This window comes from Thermobia domestica, chromosome 16 (assembly GCF_964235325.1).
Source record: "Thermobia domestica chromosome 16, izTheDome1.hap1.1, whole genome shotgun sequence".
In the NCBI taxonomy this organism is placed as follows: domain Eukaryota; kingdom Metazoa; phylum Arthropoda; class Insecta; order Zygentoma; family Lepismatidae; genus Thermobia; species Thermobia domestica.
In genome coordinates this window covers 77,133,519-77,156,455 of record NC_137469.1, presented here as the reverse complement: position 1 = coordinate 77,156,455, position 22,937 = coordinate 77,133,519, and the positions used below count along the sequence as shown (strand labels likewise).

At 34.6% G+C, this 22,937-nt stretch overlaps 1 protein-coding gene across 1 annotated transcript in view; it reads right to left on the bottom strand.

The window, feature by feature from the left end:
• Positions 1 to 22,937, bottom strand: part of LOC145673177 (uncharacterized) — a 196,784-nt gene that overhangs the window by 22,976 nt on the left and 150,871 nt on the right. The window contains exons 15-19 of the mRNA XM_081742635.1: positions 21,580 to 21,813; positions 19,296 to 19,400; positions 15,539 to 15,712; positions 14,796 to 14,938; positions 52 to 143 (exon numbers count right to left, since the gene is read on the bottom strand). Coding sequence (XP_081598761.1) covers positions 52 to 143; positions 14,796 to 14,938; positions 15,539 to 15,712; positions 19,296 to 19,400; positions 21,580 to 21,813 — 748 coding nt within the window. The remainder of the gene's footprint in view (positions 1 to 51; positions 144 to 14,795; positions 14,939 to 15,538; positions 15,713 to 19,295; positions 19,401 to 21,579; positions 21,814 to 22,937) is intronic.

Below are 22,937 nucleotides of genomic sequence, written 5' to 3'. Positions count from 1 at the left end.
GAAACCAGTGAATAATTCTATTTATACTCTAAATATCGTATGAGTACTTACACGTCGCCAGCGATTAGGAAGAGTACAAATGCTACAGAAGTACATCCAATTAATATTATATAACTGATCACTCTCACGGTGAAATAAGTTTTCTGAAATAAGAACAAGAAAGAAAAACATATTTTAAAATCACATATCTGTAAAATAATAAAATAAAAGAATTTTAACAGTTTTAAATACTCTTACAACTACATTCTGGATTATCACTGTGAATTCTATGTTTTCCATGTCATTTCCATCTTCTCTATTGCTCTTGAACTGTTCATACTTTCATTTCTGAGTGTTTTAATTTATAATTAAATTGCAATATGAAATACAGTGCGACGTCAACCTTTTTCTTCCTGGAACAGAAAAATCTTTAACAAAATTCCCTTATTTATTTTTTAAATTTTTTTCTTTGTTTTTCACTTTCAACAGCCGTATCTCCAAAATATATTCTTTGTTGTCATTATGATGTTTTTTGTTTTCAATATTTTAAGTCATACTCGTCAAGCTCTTAACATAAAAGCTCGAGTATATTCGAGCTTTAAATGTTTACAAAAAAATAAATAAATAAATAAAACCTCGAGTATATTTGAGCAGCATCATTGTTGAACTGTACGAAGTTTAAAAGCTCGAATATGATCGTTTACTCATGGTTCAGACAAATATATTCGTGGTTTTATTAAAGGAAGATTTTAGGACTACGTATATTATTGTTGCCTTTATTAAAATACTTTCTTTGTTGCCATTAGATTTGTCTCTCAGTGATTGATAGAATTTGGCAATAAAAATTAGATGAAAATTGAAACGCTCTTTCAGAAATAATCGGTATGTTAAGGGGTTAATCTGATCATGTGTTAATAAGCCTTATTCTTGAACAAAGATTCTAGATACATATCCATTTTTCTTTTTTTTATAGTTTATTATATGATACACAGTATCTTCAGATAGAAATTTTGCTTCCCTTCCAGCATCTTTATTTTAAATATTCGTTTAAGCTTTTCTTTTTATTGTATTGCTCTTCTTATGAATGCCTACTCTATCATTAGTGCAATTGAAGATGCTAGCACAACAGCTAGACCTGATCCAGTTTTTAAATTCCATATAAATCTTAATAATTAATATTAAAAATCTTATATAATGAAACAATTCCAGTCATTTTTCATATTAATTATTGAAAAACCACTTTACTTATACAATTTTAGTTTTGTTAAAGTGTAGAACATGATGTTATGACTAATATTTTAGAGTATGTTGTGTTCCGTTCTTGCTCTAGTATATTCCATTGCTACCAAATGTACTACCATGAGCAAAATAAATGACGAGTCTCTTTATTTTGAAGTTTTTTGAAAATATCTCCGTTTTCTTTATATGTTCGAAATTTCGGAAGGTTTCCCCAGCAGGACAGGTTAATAACAAACCCGTTTTTAATATTTGTGTTAGATATTAGCTTAAAATAAATAAATTAGAAGCAAAAAACATTAAATCGACAGAAATCTCGAGAATTACCAACTCTGCTAAAGTGGGAAATTTTCAAGAACACGAGGGAATTCTGCATTTCAACACGAAGCAGCGACATCTATGTCATTGAGAGAAGCGTGGATTAAATCTACAAACTAAACTTTTAACGAATATTCCTAGTATGTTTTATTATATGCATTATCTGCAAACTCCAAATATATGAATATATGCTAAGTATTAACATAAAGATAGAGCAAATAGTGGAAATTATCTATGGAAAAGGACGAATTGGTAGGACGATCGTAATGAAATATCGTCTTTACCGGAACAGGCTCAGTTCACATGAAAAAACAAATAGCTCAGTTAGTTAAAGCAACGAGTCTGTATGCTGAAGGTAGCGGGTTCGATCCCATGGAAGTGCTGTTGTCATTTTTAATCTCTACACTACGGTTATTTTATTTATTTTTTATGTGGGAAAGAATTAAATTGTAACGTATGTGTAAAACTCATGACGATACCAAAAAAAGAAAAAATGCCGTTGTCGCACTTGCATTAGCGTCCCTAATTTTGTTTGCAAACAGTTTCGTAATTATTTCCCCTGTGCTCACTGCTCACTATGCGTTATGCTCGCTGGCGCATAACGAATGTTTCCCAGTAAATGTTAATTCTAATTTGGAGAATTTTATAAAGTTTCACAATATTTCTCACTAGATAGTCTTCTATCTACGTGTTTGGATATTTTGATAACAGATGTCCCTATTAAATGTTTAATTTTCCCTAGATGTTTAATTACGGAAAAGTTTTACAATGTATTTGTATTGAATTGAAATTGTTTTGAATTTACTACATAAGGTAAGTAGACCGAAGGAGGAGAACTCAAGTAATTGATATTCTACGTAAAAGCAACCTATTGTAGAATGATGATGCTTCTTACCTTCAGCACATAATCTTTACGTTAGAGAGTCAGACAGAGAAAAAATCCTGGTTTTTCCTCCTCTATGACCACCCATCTTAAAGCTCTACCTATAATGATTCGTGTCACATAATTTCGGCTCTCCAAAGACATTCAAATAATAATAATAATAATAATAATAATAATAATAATAATAATAATAATAATAATAATAATAATAATAACAACAATAATAATAATAATAATAATAATAATAATAATCCTGAATATGCCATCCTTACATAATGTAAGGATATCTTAGTTTCCTAGTTTAAATCTTAAATATCTTAGTTTAAAATGCTTTCTTTAGTACTTATTTGAGCAACCATGTAGGAGGGGGTACAACTTTTTATTTTGCCCCTCTCATTTCAGTACCCTTCCAACAGAAAGTAATTTTTGATAAGCAGGACAGACAAAATGAATAAGAAATATATTTACAGCATCCTCTCCCCTTTCATGATTGGAATATCACGTAATATTTTTTATTCTACGAAAGATGGCCCTTTGCGGTTAGGGGTATGTAACTAAAAAAATACCTAATATATAGCGCTCCTTGATTGTAATATTACCGCTTCTTTATTTGTACGAGGGAGCCCCTACACAATCAAGGGTGACAAAAAGAATAGGAAGAGTGTCTATTGATTCCAGTGGTGGATCCAGCACGAACTCCTGGGGGAGGGGAGTTGAAGTGAAACATTCTTTTGATGATGTGAAGCTGTCACAAATTACCACTTAACTAAACTAAACAATAGTGGGGGGAACCGAAACCCAGTCAGTTTAAATTGATGTAAAAGTTTAATTTTTGGCTTCATATTAAAGTTTTGGTTTCAAATGAGAATTTCAGTCCAAGTGGTCAATGATCAAATCTCGTGGGGCTCTTCAGTGTAGGCTAATACGGCCCCCTTATGAGAAAAGGCAAAATTATTAACATGTTTATAGCTTTCGAATTTTTCGTCTAATTTAAAGAAATATTTTGCTTCGTATTAAAGTGTTGGTTCCAAATGACAAATTCAGTCCGAGATCTCCGGGGGGGGGGGAGGCTCTTCAGTATAGGGGGTTACGGCTCCCTTATGGGAAAAGGCAAAAATATGAAAATGCTTATAACTTCCGAATTTTCCGTCTATTTTAAAGAAATTATTGGCTTCATATTAAAGTCTTGGCTTCAAATGACAATTTCAGTCCGTGTGGACAATGATCAAATCTCGGAGGGCTCTTCGGTGTAGGGGCAGAGCCGTAGCTAGAGGGGGGCCAGCGGGGCGCTCGCCCCGGGCGCTGGTAACAAGGGGGCGCCGGACGAGCAAGAAGAAAGGAAAAGTGTTGAAAATGAATAAACGACGCGGCGCCCCGTAAAAGCTCTGGCGCCCTATTAAGTCAATATTGTCGGTTAGCAAAGAAATGGATTTATTAAAAATTTTCTTGCTCGCTCCGCTCGCAACTCAAACGTTTCAATAACAGTCACAAGTTTTTCACTTATTAAAGAAAGTTGTTATATATGATTTGTTATATACGATGTGATATCAAGGTGCAGAGATGTCTTATAGATTACGCAGGAACATTTTCAAAATCAAACGGTCAAAGTCTGAAATGTGTTTTGATGTTGGTGAATTTGCTTAGTTAATCACGCCTTTCTACCCAATCGGGTTAATCACGGTCGTGAGAATGAAGGTATGAAAAGTAGAGGAGTGAAGAGAACATGCAAGCTGTTATTTGCGCGGGAATATTAAAAATGAAAGTAGCAATAATAATAATATTTTCGAACTTGAAGAAGTTGTAAAATAGGGGCTTAAGAGGTCAGAACTTAACCAATGATTTTGTCTTTTACAAAGACTGATCACTACCAGTGATTTTTAAAAATTTAATTGACATACGAATTGCTTCCAATTTGAATGTTTTTATTGGAATCATTTCTCCATGGTATTTTTCTGCATATGTATCTAGTTGTGTGATATTTTTACCTATCTACATACATACAAAATATACACACATTATATTTCCGTATGTATTCCGTTACATTTCACAAAAATATTTTTTACCGTAAAAGATTCGAAATTAAAATACTATTCAAATAGAGAATAAAATTACGAAAGTTTACAATTATTACTGGAAATCAATGCTTTCACTCATTTTGAACATTTTATAAGAACATAGTTTCTAATGTATTGAAATTTCATTTCTTATGGATAGTTTGAAACGTTATAAATAGTTGTAAAGAGCCTGAAGAAAATTCCATTAAAATCCTCTTACAATAGGGAAGTCGTGTTATACATGGAGTTAGTGAATGCAGATCAGTGATGTGCCGTAAACTACAATTTTACGTCTACGCGATTGTCTACCGAAATCTATACGTAATCTACCTTACACCTTTTCCCGTGTAGACTATGTAGACAACCACTATCAAATGTAAGGAAGAATTTCGTTGCTCGTTTGTCCATATTTCCTCATTCAGTTGTTTTGCTTCGGTGCAGCAAAAGATTAGGGAAACGACTAACATATAAAAAGTAGAAAGAATTATCTAATCTGTATGTTTACTCTGCTCTGCACATACTACTTCCTTAGATTTTCCACTTCGAGCACTGCTTTTATAATGACATTTACAAAACTAATTCTCACCTGTGGGCTTTTAGTCTTGAATCTGCTGTATTTGCCAATTTTTTCTTGCATATTTTACAAAATGCATAATATTTTTCATTTTCCTTCATCAAGACGAAACTAAGTATTTGAAAGTTTCTATTCGCTAGTCTAGGCATTTTATTTTGTACGCAATTTCGCAAGGTAACGACAAAAGAAAGCTCCTTTATTGTCCACGACGCCATATTAAATTACGTGTTGTTGACATATTCTACATAGTCTACGTTGTTTACATTGTCTACGCATAGTTGACACGTAAACGTAAACTATCGTTTTTTACGCGTAGACGCACATCTCTGATGCAGATGGTGGCGTTGGAAAAGTCCGGGTCTCCTGAGCACAGTGGTGATATCAGAAACCGGGCTCCAGAAAAAATGGGGTCCCGAAGTTTTGGGCAGGGGTTCTTTTTATACGCCTATTAAACATGGAATTGTACGTGGGTGGAAAAGTTGAAGTCCGGGTCGTCTGAACACAGTGGTAATGTCACAAATTGGGTTCTTGTCTCAAAAGACCAAAAATGGTGTCCCGAAATTTTGAGGTCGGCTTCATTCTATTTTTCTTTTAAGCATGGAGTTATTAGATACAAATTGTCATGTTGGAAAGCTCCAGGACCTGAGGCCCCAGAAATGAGATCCCAAAAGTTTTGGTTCGGGTCTCTTTTATTTGCCTATTTAACATGGTGTTGTAGTAGAGTGTTGCCATTTGAAAGGTCGGGGTCGATTAACGAAAGCGGTAATGTCAGAAATTGGGCCCTGGCCTCGAAGCCCCATAAATGAGGTTCCGAAATGTTGGGCTCGAGTCCACTCTATTTCTCGTTTAAGCATGGAGTTGTTGCATGCAGACGGTGACGTTGGAAAGATCCGATTCCCTTCAGCACAGTGGTGGTCAGGAACCGGGCCCCCACCATGAGATCCCAGAAATGGGGTCCCGATGAGCCCCTTCTATACGCCTATTAAACATGAATTGTTGTACGAGGGTGATGGCGTTGGAAAGGTTCGTGTCATCTGTCAGAGGTAATGTCAGAAATCGGGCCCTGGATTCAAGGTCCCGGAAATGAGGTACCGAAATATTGCTTTCGGGTTTCTTACATTCGGCTATTAAACAATGTGTTTTTGGAGGCAGGTGGTGGTGTTGGAAAGGTCTTGGTCCCTTGAGCAGTGCGGTGATGTCAGAAATTAGGTCCGGGTCCCAAAGTTTGGGTTGTGTTGTAAACTTTTGCAATGGCTCAATCTCAATACTTGATTGCGAGAGAAAAAACATCAATTCAGCTATTAATGTGGTTTTATCTTGCACAATCAGGTATTGAGATCAAATTAGACAAAAGGTTTACGACATAAATAAAAAATGGAAGCCCGGAACCAATTTCTCATCAACGTTGTGTTCAAAGGACAAAGACTTCCAACGCCACCACTTTCATCCTACAATTCCATGTTTAATAGGCAAATAAAAGGAACCCGAGCCAAAGACTTTGGGACCCCATTTCTGAGGCTTCAGGGCCCGATCCCCGGTTTCTGACATCACTGCAATGCTCAGAAGATCGAGTCCTTTGCTACTCAGAAGATCCAGATCCATTCTCGTTCAACAACTCCACGTTTAATAGGCAAATAGAATGGACCCGAATCCAAAATTTCGGAACCCCACTTCTGAAGCTTTGAGAACAGGGCCCGATTTCTGATGTTACACTGTACCCAGACGTCTAGGACCTATCCAATGCCACTACGCGTGTCCAACAGCTCCATGTTTAAATTAGGAATAGAAGAGACCTGGGTCCAAAACTTCTAGATCCCATTTCTGAGGCTTCGAGGCCAGGGTCCGATTTCTGAAGTCACAACTGTGTTCAACGGACCAAAACCTTTCCAACGCTACTACCCTCGTTCAACAACTCCATGTTTAATAGGCAAATAGAATGGACCCGAATCCAAAATTTCGGAACCTCATTTCTCGGGCTTCGGGTTCCATTTCTGACATAACCAATGTGCTAATGAAATCCAGACCTTTCCATCGGCACCACCCGCGTCCAAGAATCCCACGGTTTTTAGTCGAATAGAATGAACGCGAGCTCAAAATTTCAGGACCCTATCTTTATGGATTCGCGGTCCGAATTAGATTTCTGATATCACCACTATGCTCAAGGGACCAAGACCCTTCCAATGCTACTAACTTCGTCCAACAACTTCATGGTTAATAGGTGAATAGAAGGGACCCATGACAAAACCCATTTCTAGAGCCTTGAGTGCCTGATTCCATTTCTGACATAACATATGTGCTAAGGGGACAGAGATCTTTCCAACGCCATCACCCGCGTCCAAGAACTCCGTGTTTAATATTCGAATAGAAGAAATCCGAGGCCAAAACCTGGCCATTTCTGGGGCCTCCAGGCCTGGACTCGATTTCTGACATTACTGATATGCTCAGGGAAACAAGATATTTCCAACACCACTACCCGCGTCCACCAATTAAATGTCTAACACGGTTTCCCTGGCGTAGGAGAATTGGCTCCTAGTCTTTCCATAACTGTTCTGCAAATGGATTTGTATACAACCAAAATAATTTTGTCAAGTTAAACATAAAATACAAAATAAGTATCTTGAAAGCAGCTCTTATTTGTAAAAGGATACATAATGATTGCTTTTGGCTGTTGCAATGGTCTGTCCAAGAAGCTTGATAAAAAATTAGCATAACAACAAAAGCTGCTTCTCTTACATGAATATATATATATATATATATATATATATATATATATATATATATATATATATATATATATATATATATATAAGCTTTATAAGGTGAGTGTAGAGGGGCGCCGAATTCTACTTCGCCCCGGGCGCCGAAATCTCTAGCTACGGCTCTGTGTAGGGGTTTCGGCTTCTTTATGGGACAAGATTCACGTAGTTGATATTGCAAAATTGTTTTGTATATATAAGTGGAAACTTGCACCATTTGGTTAATTTTACCTCTTATGTTTTGCAGATTCATATTCCAAGCAATAGTTACTTCGCAGAGCTAAAAGAAGGCACTTACTAGTTTCATTAAAATGAAATGTCTTTTATGAGAAGTTCTCATGGAGCCGACGAACGAATAGGCACCCAAACGTTGGTTGAGTCGTACGGTTGAAACTCGTTAAGCTCCCTTCAATTATTATTATTATTATTATTATTATTATTATTATTATTATTATTATTATTATTATTATTATTATTAATAATAAAGCATTGCAGGGACCTTTGGTGCAGGGGGTCCGTGGCTCGATTCCACTTCGTGCCAAGTAAAATTTGAGGTGGACAAATACCGTGTGCATGGGTATGTGTTTTCTTGAGATTTTCCATTTTCCTCCCACTTTCTTCATTTCACCATTTCATTCATCATCATTCTCCCTTAGCGTAGGTGCATAATCGTCCAACGTTAAACTAGATATTGCAATTTCAATAATAATAATAATAAAAATTAATTCAACTGAAAGGACTGTAATTTATGTGGACAGCAATTATCATAAATATGCAACCATTAAAAAAACAATGCTTTAAGTAGAAAGATAATCCTTTCCAAGTGTTAACGAATGCGCACGAGATAAGACATGTCTCGAGAAAGAGACAAGACGCGCTTTGTGACATCCAAGATAATACGAGGCAAATGTTTTGGACACGAGATAGCTTGTAAAATGTCTCGTCTTGTCTGGAATGTCTCGAAAACAAAAGTCTAAGTTTTAGAATTATTTTTCAAGATCTATTCTCTCAGAAGTAGTTCTCTGCCTTAAAATTAATAACGACATTTGTGATTTAAAAAAAGATAAACAATGCCTAAAGTTAATAGTTAACTTTTCGAAAAGAAGCTTCATTAAGGATGAACCTGAAAGATGTCCACAAACTTCGGGAGGTGATTCGTGACATCAAAAGGAGACAAATGGTCTCTAGCAGTTTTCGAATTCAGCTTCGTTGTCGAGATACAGGGTTGCCAACTGGTCGTGTTTGAGAAACTCACTGAGAATAAATTCAAGTCCAAGAATAAACTACTACTCATATAGGTCAATTGACTTATACCATGTTGTAAGGTCAAATATTTATTTATGAAGTGTGTACAAAATTCGCCAGGGTCTTTTCTGAGAAAATCGTCGAGAAAAAGTCACCTCCAAGAATAAACTACCCCTTGTAAATTTTTCTAAGATAAATATCTGATACTGCAATATAGGGTTGTTAATTAAATATTGATTAATGAAAAATAAACAAAATTGTTAAAACCATTTGTGAGAAAATAGCGTTTTTCGATTTTCGGCTGTTTGTAAACCACACTTATTTTAGGTGGTAGGAAAAAATGGAAAAGCTCCTGTAAGAATACTAAGTAAACCCTAAGTTTAAAATTTGGTGTAGATAAGTTGAACGGTATGGCCTCTAGGCGAGTGCATATAAAAGTGTGCCGAACGGACGGACCGGAAGGACGGGTGTCGAAAAGTCACATTTTCGGTATGTAGACGCCATGAAACATGTAAATCCGTTGAAATCTGAATTTGATATTATTATTTAACGAATATATTGAAAATTGTCAGAGACACGTATGCAGTAATTTATTTCGGGAGGGGTCCGACTTCAATATTAGGATAAATTATAATAAAATTTTAAAAGATAATCCCCAAAATTAGGCTAAATTTACAGAAAAGTTGGGGTTTCAGAGGGGGTCCGGACCCCCTGGACCCACCCCTAAATGCGTTCTTGTTTGTCAGTAACATTTCCTCATTTTGAAACCCTCAAAAACTTCGGATAGACTATATAAAGGAAAACGAGTTATTTTCGATGAAATATCACTTCAAGGAGACGCGTCAGTTTTATTGCACAGTGTGGTATCCCACGTTCACAATGGCAAGAATTTCTTTCCTCTGATTCTCTGTCATTGTGCTCTATCGAAAGGTTAGGTTTGTAACATATTACTCCTACGAACAAGCATGACTGGCATATAGGAATACTGAACACAACTCCAGAGAAATGCATGCTGGAACTTACGTTTATAGCTACGCTTTGGTGATTTGCCCTCAAGGTCAATCGAGTGGTAATTCAGTTCCGTCTCTGTTCTTAAGCCATGTTCGTATTACTTCGAACAGTTTTGATAATGAAAAGCATGCCTCTTAATATAACAGACTTCTTTCGCGTAAGAAATCGAAACTCAGTTGGTCAGAGCAACTAGTCTGTAAGAATTAGGTTGTTAGTTAGTTAGGAGCCCAGTACGAGTAAGGGTTTTTATTACTATTGTTTTTATCTTTTTTATGTGAGGAAAAATCAAATTGTGACATCGCGATATCAAATGTATTTGATTAGGTAGCTTTGTCTTAGCTAAACTTTAAACATCAGTAACCGTCGAAATTATTTCACTAACCGATCACTTACTGAACATTTCAAACACGTCAAACCAGTGGCATAACATGAAGGTTAACCTCTCCTCCGCAATCCTTAGTTATGCGTCCGTACTTTCAAGGGCGGACTAAGGGCCGGGCGACTGCCCGGGGCGCCAGAGAAAGAGGGGCACCAAAACGAGCCTCAAAAAGTAAATTTTATAATGTGCTTTCTACTGACGTTTTTGGTTTATATTCTTGTAAAGTAGTGGCAATTATATGATCTTTTTCTATTTCACTATGGAAGAAGAGAGTTTCATAGTACTAAGGGGGCTGTATCGAAAAATTGAGAGATGGCATGTAGAATAAAGAGTGCCGGGAATTAAGTATTGTTTGTTTGTTTGCTTGAGTTTAGCGTTCCACGGTTATGCCTTAATGGGCAAGGGAGATGTGGATAGTAATTATAGTGGAATCCGAACCACTTTTATCGTTCAACAGTAATCCACCGGGAATTGGACCCGGTACCACAGAAGGCAGGCGTAGCCACTAGACCAGGGGGGGTGGAGTTGGTATTGTTTATAGCGGGCCATATTCTTTGTGAAGTTTTCCTAGGTAATGGGTTTCTTTTTGAAAATGGGTTTAAAACAGGGGCGTCATTTAGGGAGGGCAGGGAGGGGCATTTGACCCCCTGAGTTTGAGATGTATATAGATTTTATCATTAGAATAGTAGTAAATCAGTGAAAAACGCGAAATTTTACTTATATCAAGAGGTCTTGCCCCCCCAAAGCAAAATCTGAAATGACGGTCCTGGTTTAAACTATTAAAAACACTATGATAAAATGTAAAATATAGGGGAAGGGCGCCAAAAAGTCACTTTGCCCGTGTGAAAATTTGGCCTGCTCCGCCCCTGCGTACTTTCTGTATATTTTTTGGCCTTGCAGCTTGTGCGGTCCCCACTCCACATTGTTGCGGGGGCGCTATTTACGCCTACCCTTCGAACGTAATTCAATAACTGTTTAAGAAATTTTACCATCAGCGTGGAAACGGGAATATATTTTTCTAATAGTCCCATAGAACTCACTCAGAACGCCAGATGCAATTTTTCAGAGTAGGCTCTGGCTAAGTAGAAGGAAGATTTGTTTCCTAAGTAAGTTCCTTTCAGAAAGTTTGCTATTTCTTTAACAGTGATGTAAATAAACATACTCATCGTTATTAGCTCGACACCAAACCATCCTGGACAAATCGCTCTAGAACACTTTATTCTGCCTAATTTTATAAGCGACTCAGCGGTGTAACACTTGTTAACGAAAACAATGCTGTGTATACACTGCCTTGTTTCTGACAAAATATAAAGTGTTTTGTAATCTTTAGACACCTTTCCTATTCTTTTTGTCACCCTTGGTTATGTAGGGTGGCCTCGAACAAATAAAGAAGAGGTAATATTACAGTCAAGGGGCGCAATAAATATATTAGATATTTCTTTTGTTACCTAACCATAACGGCCTAGGGTCGTCTTCAGTAGAATAAAAAATGTTACGTGATATTCCATTCACGAAGGAGGAAAGGTTACTTTAAATATATTTCTTATTCATTTTGTCTACTCTGCTTGTCAGAAATTATATACTTTCTGTTGGGACGGTGCTGAAAAGAGAGGGGGGGGGAAATAAAACTTCGTGCCCCCTCATACATTTTAAATTTTGTTACATGGTTGCTCAAATTATTACTAAAGAAAGCACTTTAAACCAAGATATCTAACGTTACATTATGTAAGGGTGGCATATTCAGGAATAATAATAATAATAATAATAATAATAATAATAATAATAATAATAATAAATGTCTTTGGAGAGCCGAAATTATGTGACACGAATCATTACATGTAGAGCTTTAAGATGAGTGGTCATAGGAGAGGAAAAAACAGGATTTTTCTCTCTCTGACTCTCTAACGTTAAGATTATGTGATGAAGGTAAGAAGCATCATCATTCTACAATAGGTTGCTTTTACGTAGAATATCTATTACTTGAGCTCTCCTCCTTCGGGCAACTTTGCTTATGTAGTAAATTCAAAACAATTTCAATTTAAAACAAATATTTATAGAGAAAATTAAACATTTAATAGGGAAATCTGTTATCAAAATATCCAAACACGTAGATAGAAGACTATGTAGTGAGAAACATTGTGAAACTATAAAATTCTCCAAATTAGAATTAACATTTACTGGAAAACATTCGTTATGCATCAGTGAGCACAGGGGAAATAATTACGAATCTGTTTGCAAACAAAAATTAGACACACTAATGCAAATGCGACGATATTTTCTCTCTCTCTTTTTTTTTTGGTATCATCATGAGTTTTACACATATGTTACAATTTGATTCTTTCCCAAATAAATAAAATAACCTTAGTGATAAAAATGACAGTACTTCCACGGGATTCGAACCGTCTACCTTCGGTATACAAACTCGGTAACTGAGCTATTTGCTTTCTTACATAAGCTGAACCTGTTCTACAGTAAAGACGATTTTTCATTACGATTGGGCTAACAATTCGTCTTTTTCCATAGGTAATTTCCACTATTTGCACTATCTATACGTTAATACTTAGCATAGATTCAAATATTTGGAGTTCGCTGATAATGCATATAATAAGACATACTAGAAATATTTCGTTAAAATTTTCGTTTGTAGATCTAATCCACGCTTCTCTCAATGACATAGATGTCGCTGCTTCGTGTTGAACTGCAGAATTCCCTCGCGTTCTTGAAAATTTCCCACTTTAGCAGAGTTGGTAATTCTCGAGATTTCTGTCGATTTAATGTTTTTTGCTTCTAATTTCTTTATTTTAAGCTAATATCTAACACAAATATTAAAAACGGGTTTGTTATTAACCTGTCCTGCTGGGGAAATCTTCCGAAATTTCGAACATATAAAGAAAACAGAGATATTTTCAAAAAACTTCAAAATAAAGAGACGCGTCATTTATTTTGCTCATAGTAGTACTTACCAATTCCATACACGTTTTTATCTTAGTACTTCTAATGATTCTTTTGTGGATACAACAGAGTTTTCTACTCTAAGTAACATAATTATTTCTTTCATCTATTTGTACCTACGTTCGTTTGCAAATTCGAGTCATATTTGAAGAGTCATGTTCCAGAATTGATGTTTTAATTAGTAATTAATATTATATTCCTACAATAATAAGTATTACGTTCTCAGTTTTCGAAAATGTTTTCATTGATTACTCTACATATATGCGAATCCTTACACCATCTTATCTCAACTTCGTGAATTATTATCTCTAACAACACAAAAGGTCATCATCTTCGACATCCCTCTTTTCTCTTTTTTTCTCATGTTAATTATGCAAATCTCCCAGGATACTTTAAATTGCTTTGATACAAGAATTGATAATAAATTACTCTGAAATTAATTGTTAAGAGGTTTATTATTGTTGTTGCCGATTAGAGTAAATTCGATAGTTTATTGAGTTTATTATTATCTAATTCAAGATAATATACAAACAAATAAACTATACTACGAAGAGACACGATATTCTTAAATCCATAATATCCACTGGGCTACGAAAAGTAAAGTGAAGTTCTAAAGTTTTTTGTTTAATGCTTTCGTCCACAACACAGGACATCACAGAAGTTATAGGATAATAAGGAAAAGTGCGTTGATTAATCAGATGGAAAAGTTTGATAATAAGTTGAACACACATACAAAAAGGAAAGGTACGTAAATGAATAGTTGGAAACATTGAACATTTTGTTAGCTTTTAAACTTTTTTCTAGTGTAGTTTTGGTGCTGTGGATGGACGATGCTGAAAACATTTTCGATAGCGCATTTTCTACAAACTTACTAGAGACACAGAAAGGTTCAACTCCATGTTAGCTTAACTACAATATTGTAACTATTCGTGACCCTACGTAGGGTAACTGCTAACATTCTCGCCTTTGACGTGAGATGTTCTAGGTTCAATTCCCGGTAGCGACACTCGGTCGAAGAGGTGTGACAGCATTTTTAGGTCATCATCCTGAGTGAGGTTTCCCAGGACTTTTCTCATTGACAACAGCCAAATGCCGAAATAGTACCTAATGTAGGGTCTCAGGCAGCTTTCTTCCTTCCCTATTCCTTTCTTCCTTAATTCCTTCCTCGGACAGTGTACTCGCCGAGGGACGTCATCCCTCATTCGTGACGGGATCGATGCCAGTAATACCCAGAAATATGAATAAATAAATTTAAAAAATGGTAAATATATTTTTCTAAATGTTTTTTCTAAATAATTGGACCTCATCTTCTATTTTAGTAGTGTTCTTACATTCCAGAATAATTATTGTTTATTATCTTTCTTTTTAAATTGTTTGAAATTACGTAAGTAATGGAATCAAAACATACCTTAGTGTAAGGAGTTATTTGCCACAGAGTTCTATTTGGAGCTGTTTTTATTGCTACTAGTTCACTGGAAAATTCATTTTTCCCAAGGTAAGCCACAACTTGAACTTGGTATTCTGTCTCTGGCTCAAGTTCTTCTATGGTAACTAATCAGAAAATATTAGCCGTTACCATTGCTAATTCATATCTAATTGACAGCAGATTATGATAAACATAATACAGCATAAAGAAAGATAAAGTGAGATCATACAGCTGAAGTAATAAAAATAATCAATACTCATAGTAATTTTTCAAGGTTACTATTACAAATAAAGAAAAGTATATATTACAGGTTATGTATCGTATTATATATAGCTATTCTGTTAAATTTCAAAGAGAAACAGTACCTATTTATCGTTATGTTTTTATGTTCCAACATCTGTTAGACAAATTTTGAAAGACATGTAAATGTTTATTATTTATCTATGTAATAATAATACATAATATAATACAGTATGTGGTATGTTTGTAATATTCAAGTATTATAATTTATTAGGTGATGTAGATTAAAATATGAAATTTTCGCGAGTTGCATGAAATAATAATACTCGTACATATGTACATGATTAAACGTATTGTTGAAATATTGTTGTTCTATTAACTCAAATGATGTTAACACTATACTACAAATAATACTAGTTATTCATCTTTGTAAGTGCTAATACATAAGTCATTTAGTAGTTTCAATAACATTTTTTTTCTTATACCTGGAGGTTCTTCCACTTCTATAGTAGTGGCTGTTCTTTTCTCACGTATATTTTTACTCTGGCCTTCCAGTTGTATAATGTATAACATTTTCCATGCTGTACTTGAAGTCCAGTTGATTACCATAGACTCATCTGTTACGTTAACAATTTCAGGTGTGATTACTGGTTGTGCAACTGAAAATAAGAAGTTATAATAACTTTCGTTACTCTAATCGACGGAAAAACTTAAAACAGCATTTGTATCAATAACTCCAAAGATATAAATCTTTAAAAATGTATTATAGGAACTGGACATGGATTCTTTAAATTAGTAAGTTATTTTATATCACATGAGTTGATGTCTTCAAATAATTTCTATAGACTTTTCACACTTGTCTTAGTTACGCTCATCTTCAAATAAAATCAAATCGATATTTACATCTATCATATTTTAGAATCGATATGTATCGGAACATTATCGATTCTGAAATATACCAATTTGATCATATAAAATACTTATAATGTCATCTATAAATAACATGCATCCGCAATTAATTTTACATAATCAACATTATGTTTGCATTTTATTAATCAATTCCTAAACAATTTATAATATTCTGCTTTGGAAAACTTTCACAAATTTTAAAACTTCAATGCATTCATACTTGAATCTACTTATCTTTCGGCTTTAATATTAACTATATAATTAATTTTTAAAAAGCATTCAGCTCTTTATCAAACACCATCCGTAATCGATGCCAGCTACAGTTTTCTAGCTTTTATTCTTCACGAGTAACTGTTAATTTTGTTGCTAATGAGGTGCATTAAAATTACTTTTCTAAGTAAAATACGTCAGTATACATGAACGCCTAGATGAACATCCAAAATTGCCTTTCAAAATGGAGTGATTGTTAAAGATGTAAATTGGTTGAATTGTGGAAATCGATTTTTCTCCCGACTTTCCGAGTTAACAAACACACTACATTCACATGGTCCTTCGAAAGCATAATAATTTGTGTCATCTGACATTAACAAGTTCTGCCTAATAGAAAAGTGTGTTGCATCAATATAACATTTATTTATTTGCATTCAATAAACCATAGGAAATGCAGCTATTATAAAAGAAGCACTAGAAACACTACACTCTCGAACTCTTTGTGTGTACTTCGTCAAATTATTTTAAGTGGCAAATGTACTATGATTTTCAAATAGTACTACTGCTGTTTGTTTGGTGGTCTAATCCCCTGTGCAATTTGAATCCTCTTGCGTGCTCAGGTTTGTGCATTTCTTAGAGGATTACGATACAATTACCCCATGTGCACGCGTACTTAGTAACGTAAAAAATAAGATGGTATAGGGTCTATTTAAGTCATTAAAACAGGAGTTTTGTTTCAAAACACCCTACATTTGTCGCCATTACGACAAATTACGAACCTTGGGTATTATTAATCCATACGATACCCTCAAGTCCTGGTAACTATCAAACTTCGTTATGATGATTTATATTATATTACCTATAGTTTAATAATCTGCTGTCTTTAACCTAACAAGTTAGCTTTCTTGCCATTGCTTCTCTCATACTTATGAAACCTAATATTTAAATCATTTTTCAATTTGTATCTCAATAGGTTCCAATTTCTGTCATAATTCAAAGCTACCATCTTCACTTATTTTCTTTGGAGCTAAATTGAATGGAAATACTGTATACTTTATTTTAGAACAATTATATCAATGTTGTATGAAGCCTTAAAATCGTGTACATCTCGTTATCGTATACATTTAAATTTTAGATTGATGCAATACATGATGAAAAATACTAGTACAGTAAATAAATTCGTGGACTGGTGCCCAAAATATAGGCAATCAGTAGAACCGATGGTTGCTGTGCTTGATGTGAACGTCCACGCACGCACACACAGGCAATTATACAGATCCACACTGAGCTTAAAAATAGTTCAAGCACCATTTTCTCTTTCGACCTGTCATGTCTCGGTTTTTTGCAGTTTCGAGATGATGGCGATTTCCAGGTGGCTGCTTGTCTCGTTACTTGTGGATCATAGAGGAGACACTATGCTTCATCTCCTGTTATTATCCGGTTCATGAATGTTCTATCAGCGTCAGCACTTCTGATCGTTGGTCTTGTGTCAGAATGCGTGGGACACGGTGCTGAGTGACACACGACATATTCAAGTCACCCGACAGAATGTTGTGACACAAACCATGGCTGATCCCTACTTCTGCTGGGATGTCATTTACCGACTGGGAACGGTTAGCGCGCACATCCATTGCAACTTGTTCGATCTTGCGTTTTGTTCGGACTGTTGTTGATCGACCTACTGATTCATAATCCTCTAAACTGTTTCTCTCGTCTGTAAACCATTGATGCCACTTAAACACCGCACTGCGGCCAAGGGCGTTGTCACTCTACATTTGCCTGATCATCTGCAACGTTTCTTTTAGCGGATTTGCCTAATTTTTCGCAGAACTTCATGTTTGCCCGTTGCTCAAACTGCGACATTCTCCAAGTCCGTCGCGGAGCAATCAACTCCTTTCACAACAGAAATAGTACGTCTGTTTACACTCTATGCACAGACCGGTCTCTTGGTGGGTCGAGAGATGAACTTTTACGGCTTCCTCCAGGATATCACTTATCAGCTGTAATATAGGGGAAGGCGTTGTACCTTTGAAACAATGTACCTTTGAACACCTGTGCTTTTCTCGAATTCAGAGCTATCTAGGTGCAGTGATTAAAATTCATTTGAAAGATTAAATTTAAAAAAGCACTACAAACGCGTATGGCTGTTGTTTACTGAGTATTGTGTCGAGTAATGTTCCTTTTAATTTTTTCGCCCCCAAAACGAAGATTTCTTGTAATTACCTTTTGAGTTTTGTGCTCTTCGGTTTTTGCAACTTGTGATATTTATTTGTCCAAACTTGGGTTAGAATCATTGGTGAATACAGTAATATTTTTAGTTTTAACTTCTGTTCAATATTTAAGCTAGTGGATAATTGATAATTTTTTTCCGTAATGGTGACCCTCTTGTACCTATGAACATTAATGCATCGTGTACCTTTGAACGATAAATAATACTGTTTAAAGCTACACAATGTAAGTAGTTAAAACATTTGATATATTTTATATGGGTTAGGTTAGGATATAAAGTTATTAATTATAATTTTAAGTAGTTTCTATAATGTTAAGAGTTGTATATGCTCAAATTTATTGTTCACAAGTGTTTGTTAGAACTTCTCTTCAATTTTTAATTAATAAAATTTTAATTCTGGGGAGCTCTTTATAGCTAAACCTTTTATTGCAATTTATAACTGTTAATATTTGTGGCTTCTTTTTATATTATTGCCGCAGAAACATTGTAATTATCACTGTTCAAAGGTACAAGAGGGTCTGTGCAATGGCACACGACCATAATGTACCTGTGAACAAATCGGATTTGTTCTTATTTTATCTTATAAAAGCAATTGTAATTATGTAACACGTTTAAAAAGCATCCTATCTGATAGCAAAGAGATGACACATCAAATGTACGACAAAAATTGGGGGAAAAGTGCTGAATATTAGCACCAAAATTTCGAAGACTCTAAAAGTGTTCACAGGTACAATGCCTTCCCCTACAACTAACGCCACACTGTGTCCAGTCCATGAACTTATTGACTGTAGTAGTATATAATGTCTATAACCGCCGAATACTAAAGAGAAATTATTATTATATCATATAATTAACAGTTTTCCGAAAAAATATAATGGAAATAGAATTCTTACATTTTGTCTTGGTTTCACATAGATAACTAAACAGTTCCTTGGTATCACAGGATACCTCAACTAAACTTCTACTTGGACCAATAATAAGATAACATGCTGGACCTCCTAGAAGGATAATGAAGACAACTGTAAATTTTATCAGCTGAAGAAATATTACACACTCCTAATCACTAAACTCTATACGGAAATCCAGAGCTTAAAACACTGAGCTTACATAGTTCTTCTCAGTCTACTTATAGGAAAATGCATTTGCTCTATATGTTCTCAAAAATATTAACATACTCAGTTAACAAGCTCAAGACAAATAGACTATTTCACTTTACCACTAAAGAAATATATAATTGGCATGTAAAGAGTTATCACAAAGAATTACAGAAACAAGGTAAAAATTGGAAAACCTGCATACAGAGCGGCAAATGACCTACATTCATTAACAACGTACAATCCTCAAGGAAAAAAGAAGAAAATAAAGAGGTTTCGTTTACTGATTTCGTATTACAATAAGCAATGTCTCATACATAATTACATTATGTATCAGAATGGGTTCGAATTCAGTCTACGAAAAAAATATTGTTATGAATAATCTTCCTTTATTGACAAAGAATATATTAGCTAAACTTGTTCTTCCTGTCTTTAATTTGCATAAACATATTCGTAAACAGAAAACAATATAAACAGAACATTAATTTATAACTAGTATTGCTCTATTTTGCGCAGGATCAATCAATATGTAACAAGTTATTCAACGCTACATTATTTCTTCAATACCAAAGCTACAAGTGCAAAATGACAGGAATTATAAGTGGAAACATGAACGTAGTATCAAGGTGAGATGTGAACTCTGAATATTAAATACTACCAACTACATCGTCTTGTTACTTCTAAAGTGTGACAGAAAAGAAGTTGAAAGTAAAAATCGTACGTAATGCACGATAGATGACCAAAGCCCGTAGATGCATTACAATCAGTATGAAAAAAAGAGATATTAAATAAGTAGATGGGAGATGGGCGAAAAAAGATAAATTTTTTGTTTTTTATTTTCCAAAGGGTTAGGATTTCGATGTTAATATTTTTGCTTTCAATCTAACAAACATCTACATTCCGTACAAAAGCTTTGAAGGGTTTGGGAGGATTTTGTGCGAAGTAAGATCACATAGGAAACTATTATAACAACAACTTTATGATTAGTAATCAATTAAAATTGTTGGCTATAGTAAGAAGAATTATTGGCATATTCTTTTGATGTGACTAACTAAATATGTTATTAAGATAAACATATATGAAACATCTTTGCACTTGTGATATGGTGAAATTTGCTTGTCTTTCTCACAATTTACTTTTGCCAGTGGTTTCTCTTTTTATCCTTATATGGCAGAAGGTGGCAGAAGTAGGCTTACGGCTTAATATAACTCATGCTTTGCAGTGGATGCTTCCATAGGAGTTTGTCATTTTGTATTTTAAAAAAAAATACATTCAGTGTACGCCGCCATGCAGCAAGACGGTTTTTGATTTTAGTTTCTCTGCTGTCGCTCCTATTAAATAATACGACGATGTAGTTGGTAGTATTGAATAACTCTTTTTTAATTTTTTTGCATTAACATTGACAAAAAACTTATTTGTAATATTGTACTCTTGCTAGGTATCTTAATTTTTTCAATGTCGTGTTCACTCTATTAAAATACTGAATTCTCGATACGCAATGCTGTCTCAACCTTGGAGTTGTACCTTATAAAGGGATAGGAACTTGGTTTGTATAGATTTGGGATTCCTGACTAATTGAATGATACATATGGTACATGCTTTGATTTTAGTGGGAGTACAATCTACACAAACTCACAGGAAAAACAAGTAGATTCAAAATTAAGAAACTGTATAAAAAACATGAAGTCAAGAATCAAAACAAGAGCATAAATTTAATTTGGATATGTGTTCATGATGTAAGAAATGACTAGAAAAGACTATTAATAGCACTAAATAACTCTCAATAACATAAATTTAATTCTACGAGAACCAAAAAAGTTGTTCATTTACTCATACAATATTCATCCTTATCACGCCAACTGTGAAATAAAACTATTCTTTATAAAAGCATTAATTAATATTTCTCATGTGTTACACGAAATATGATTGCATTTGCACGATACTATTTGGTTTGTCATATAATAGATTTAGGATGAATACTCAATTATAAGACGAACAGGTTAGAAATATTGATTCTCTATACTATTTTAAATAGGCCGAAAGTTGCTTTAACTATATCGAAAGAGACTTTGCCCATTTTTACCTTCTCGCGCTTTGGGCTCTTGAAAAGTTTCATTCACGATGACGTGCACTTTGTTTGCTTGCTGTGATGTTAGATTATAAACAAAGCTTAGTTCATCTTCATCGTCTATTTTCATTAATTGACCACCTTCTTTCTCACATAAATCATTGCCACTCTCCTTCATTTTCGCTTTTCCTTTTGTAATCCAATAGCAGCTCTCCTTAAATTGTGTTTGGTTTCTAGGACAAGATGGATCTAAGGATATTTAAAAAGCACAATTACCACAAAGATGTTGAACGACAAAACTTACGTATAATTCAATTGACACATTATGTACCGATACAACTCATATATATTAGATTTGCCATGAAATGAAAGAGACTATATAGAGAGAGCAAAACAGATGTATCAAAAACAAAATATAAGACATTTACATATAAGAAAACACTAGTAAAAGTGGTTCATATTTTTTAACTGCAGGTCCACGTTCTATGAAGTCTCTTTCTGAAAAAGAAATCCTGTAATAAAATAAAATTTTAATTTGGTAGCATTTGGTAACTACAGAAGGAAGGATAACTTTAGGCCGGGAACAAAACTTGAACGGGGACAAATTAATAGAAGGAAAAGGTACATTTTTAAAAATCATTAATGTAAGATTATTAATGTAATAATTAATAAGACTAATAAAGAATATTAATGTTTTCCTCTAATCAGTCATATTTAAAATCGAGAACACATTTTTAAAAATTAAATTTTAATTTCTCATATAAACTATATTTTCAAGGAAAAGTTTGAAGCAGTGCATTTTAGTATCTTTTCCCATTTAATAAATCATAGTAAACTAATACATGCAAAAGTAATGACAGAATAGGGTCAATGTGTGAAAGAGAAACGCTTAATACAAAAGTCGAGACTCATTAAAAATAAGAAGCGTCACTCACACTATATTAAAAAAGTTTAAATAATTCGGACGGAAAAAGAAGTTGTAAGTTTTTCAATTAGACATTTAAAACATCTCTAGAACTCTTTTGTGGCTAAGCTGTTAGCGTGCGCGCCTTAACGTGAGAGAGAAGGGTTCGATTCCCGGTGAGAGTTCATGTGGTTTGGATATCACGTTAATCAGTAGGTTCACGTCTCATATAGCCTCGCTGCTGAACGGGACGTTAAAGTCAAAATCAACTCAATTTAACTCAAAACATACCTCGAGGTCGCGGTGGCTCAGTGGTAGAGCGTTCACCTCAAGTGCATGGTGTCCCTGGTTCGATCCCAGCTCGCGCCGAGTGAACAAACACCGTGTGCGTGGGTTTCCTCGGGGTTCTCTTGTTTCCTCTCACTTTCTCCATTCCACCATTTCATTCATTTCTCATCATCACCGTCTC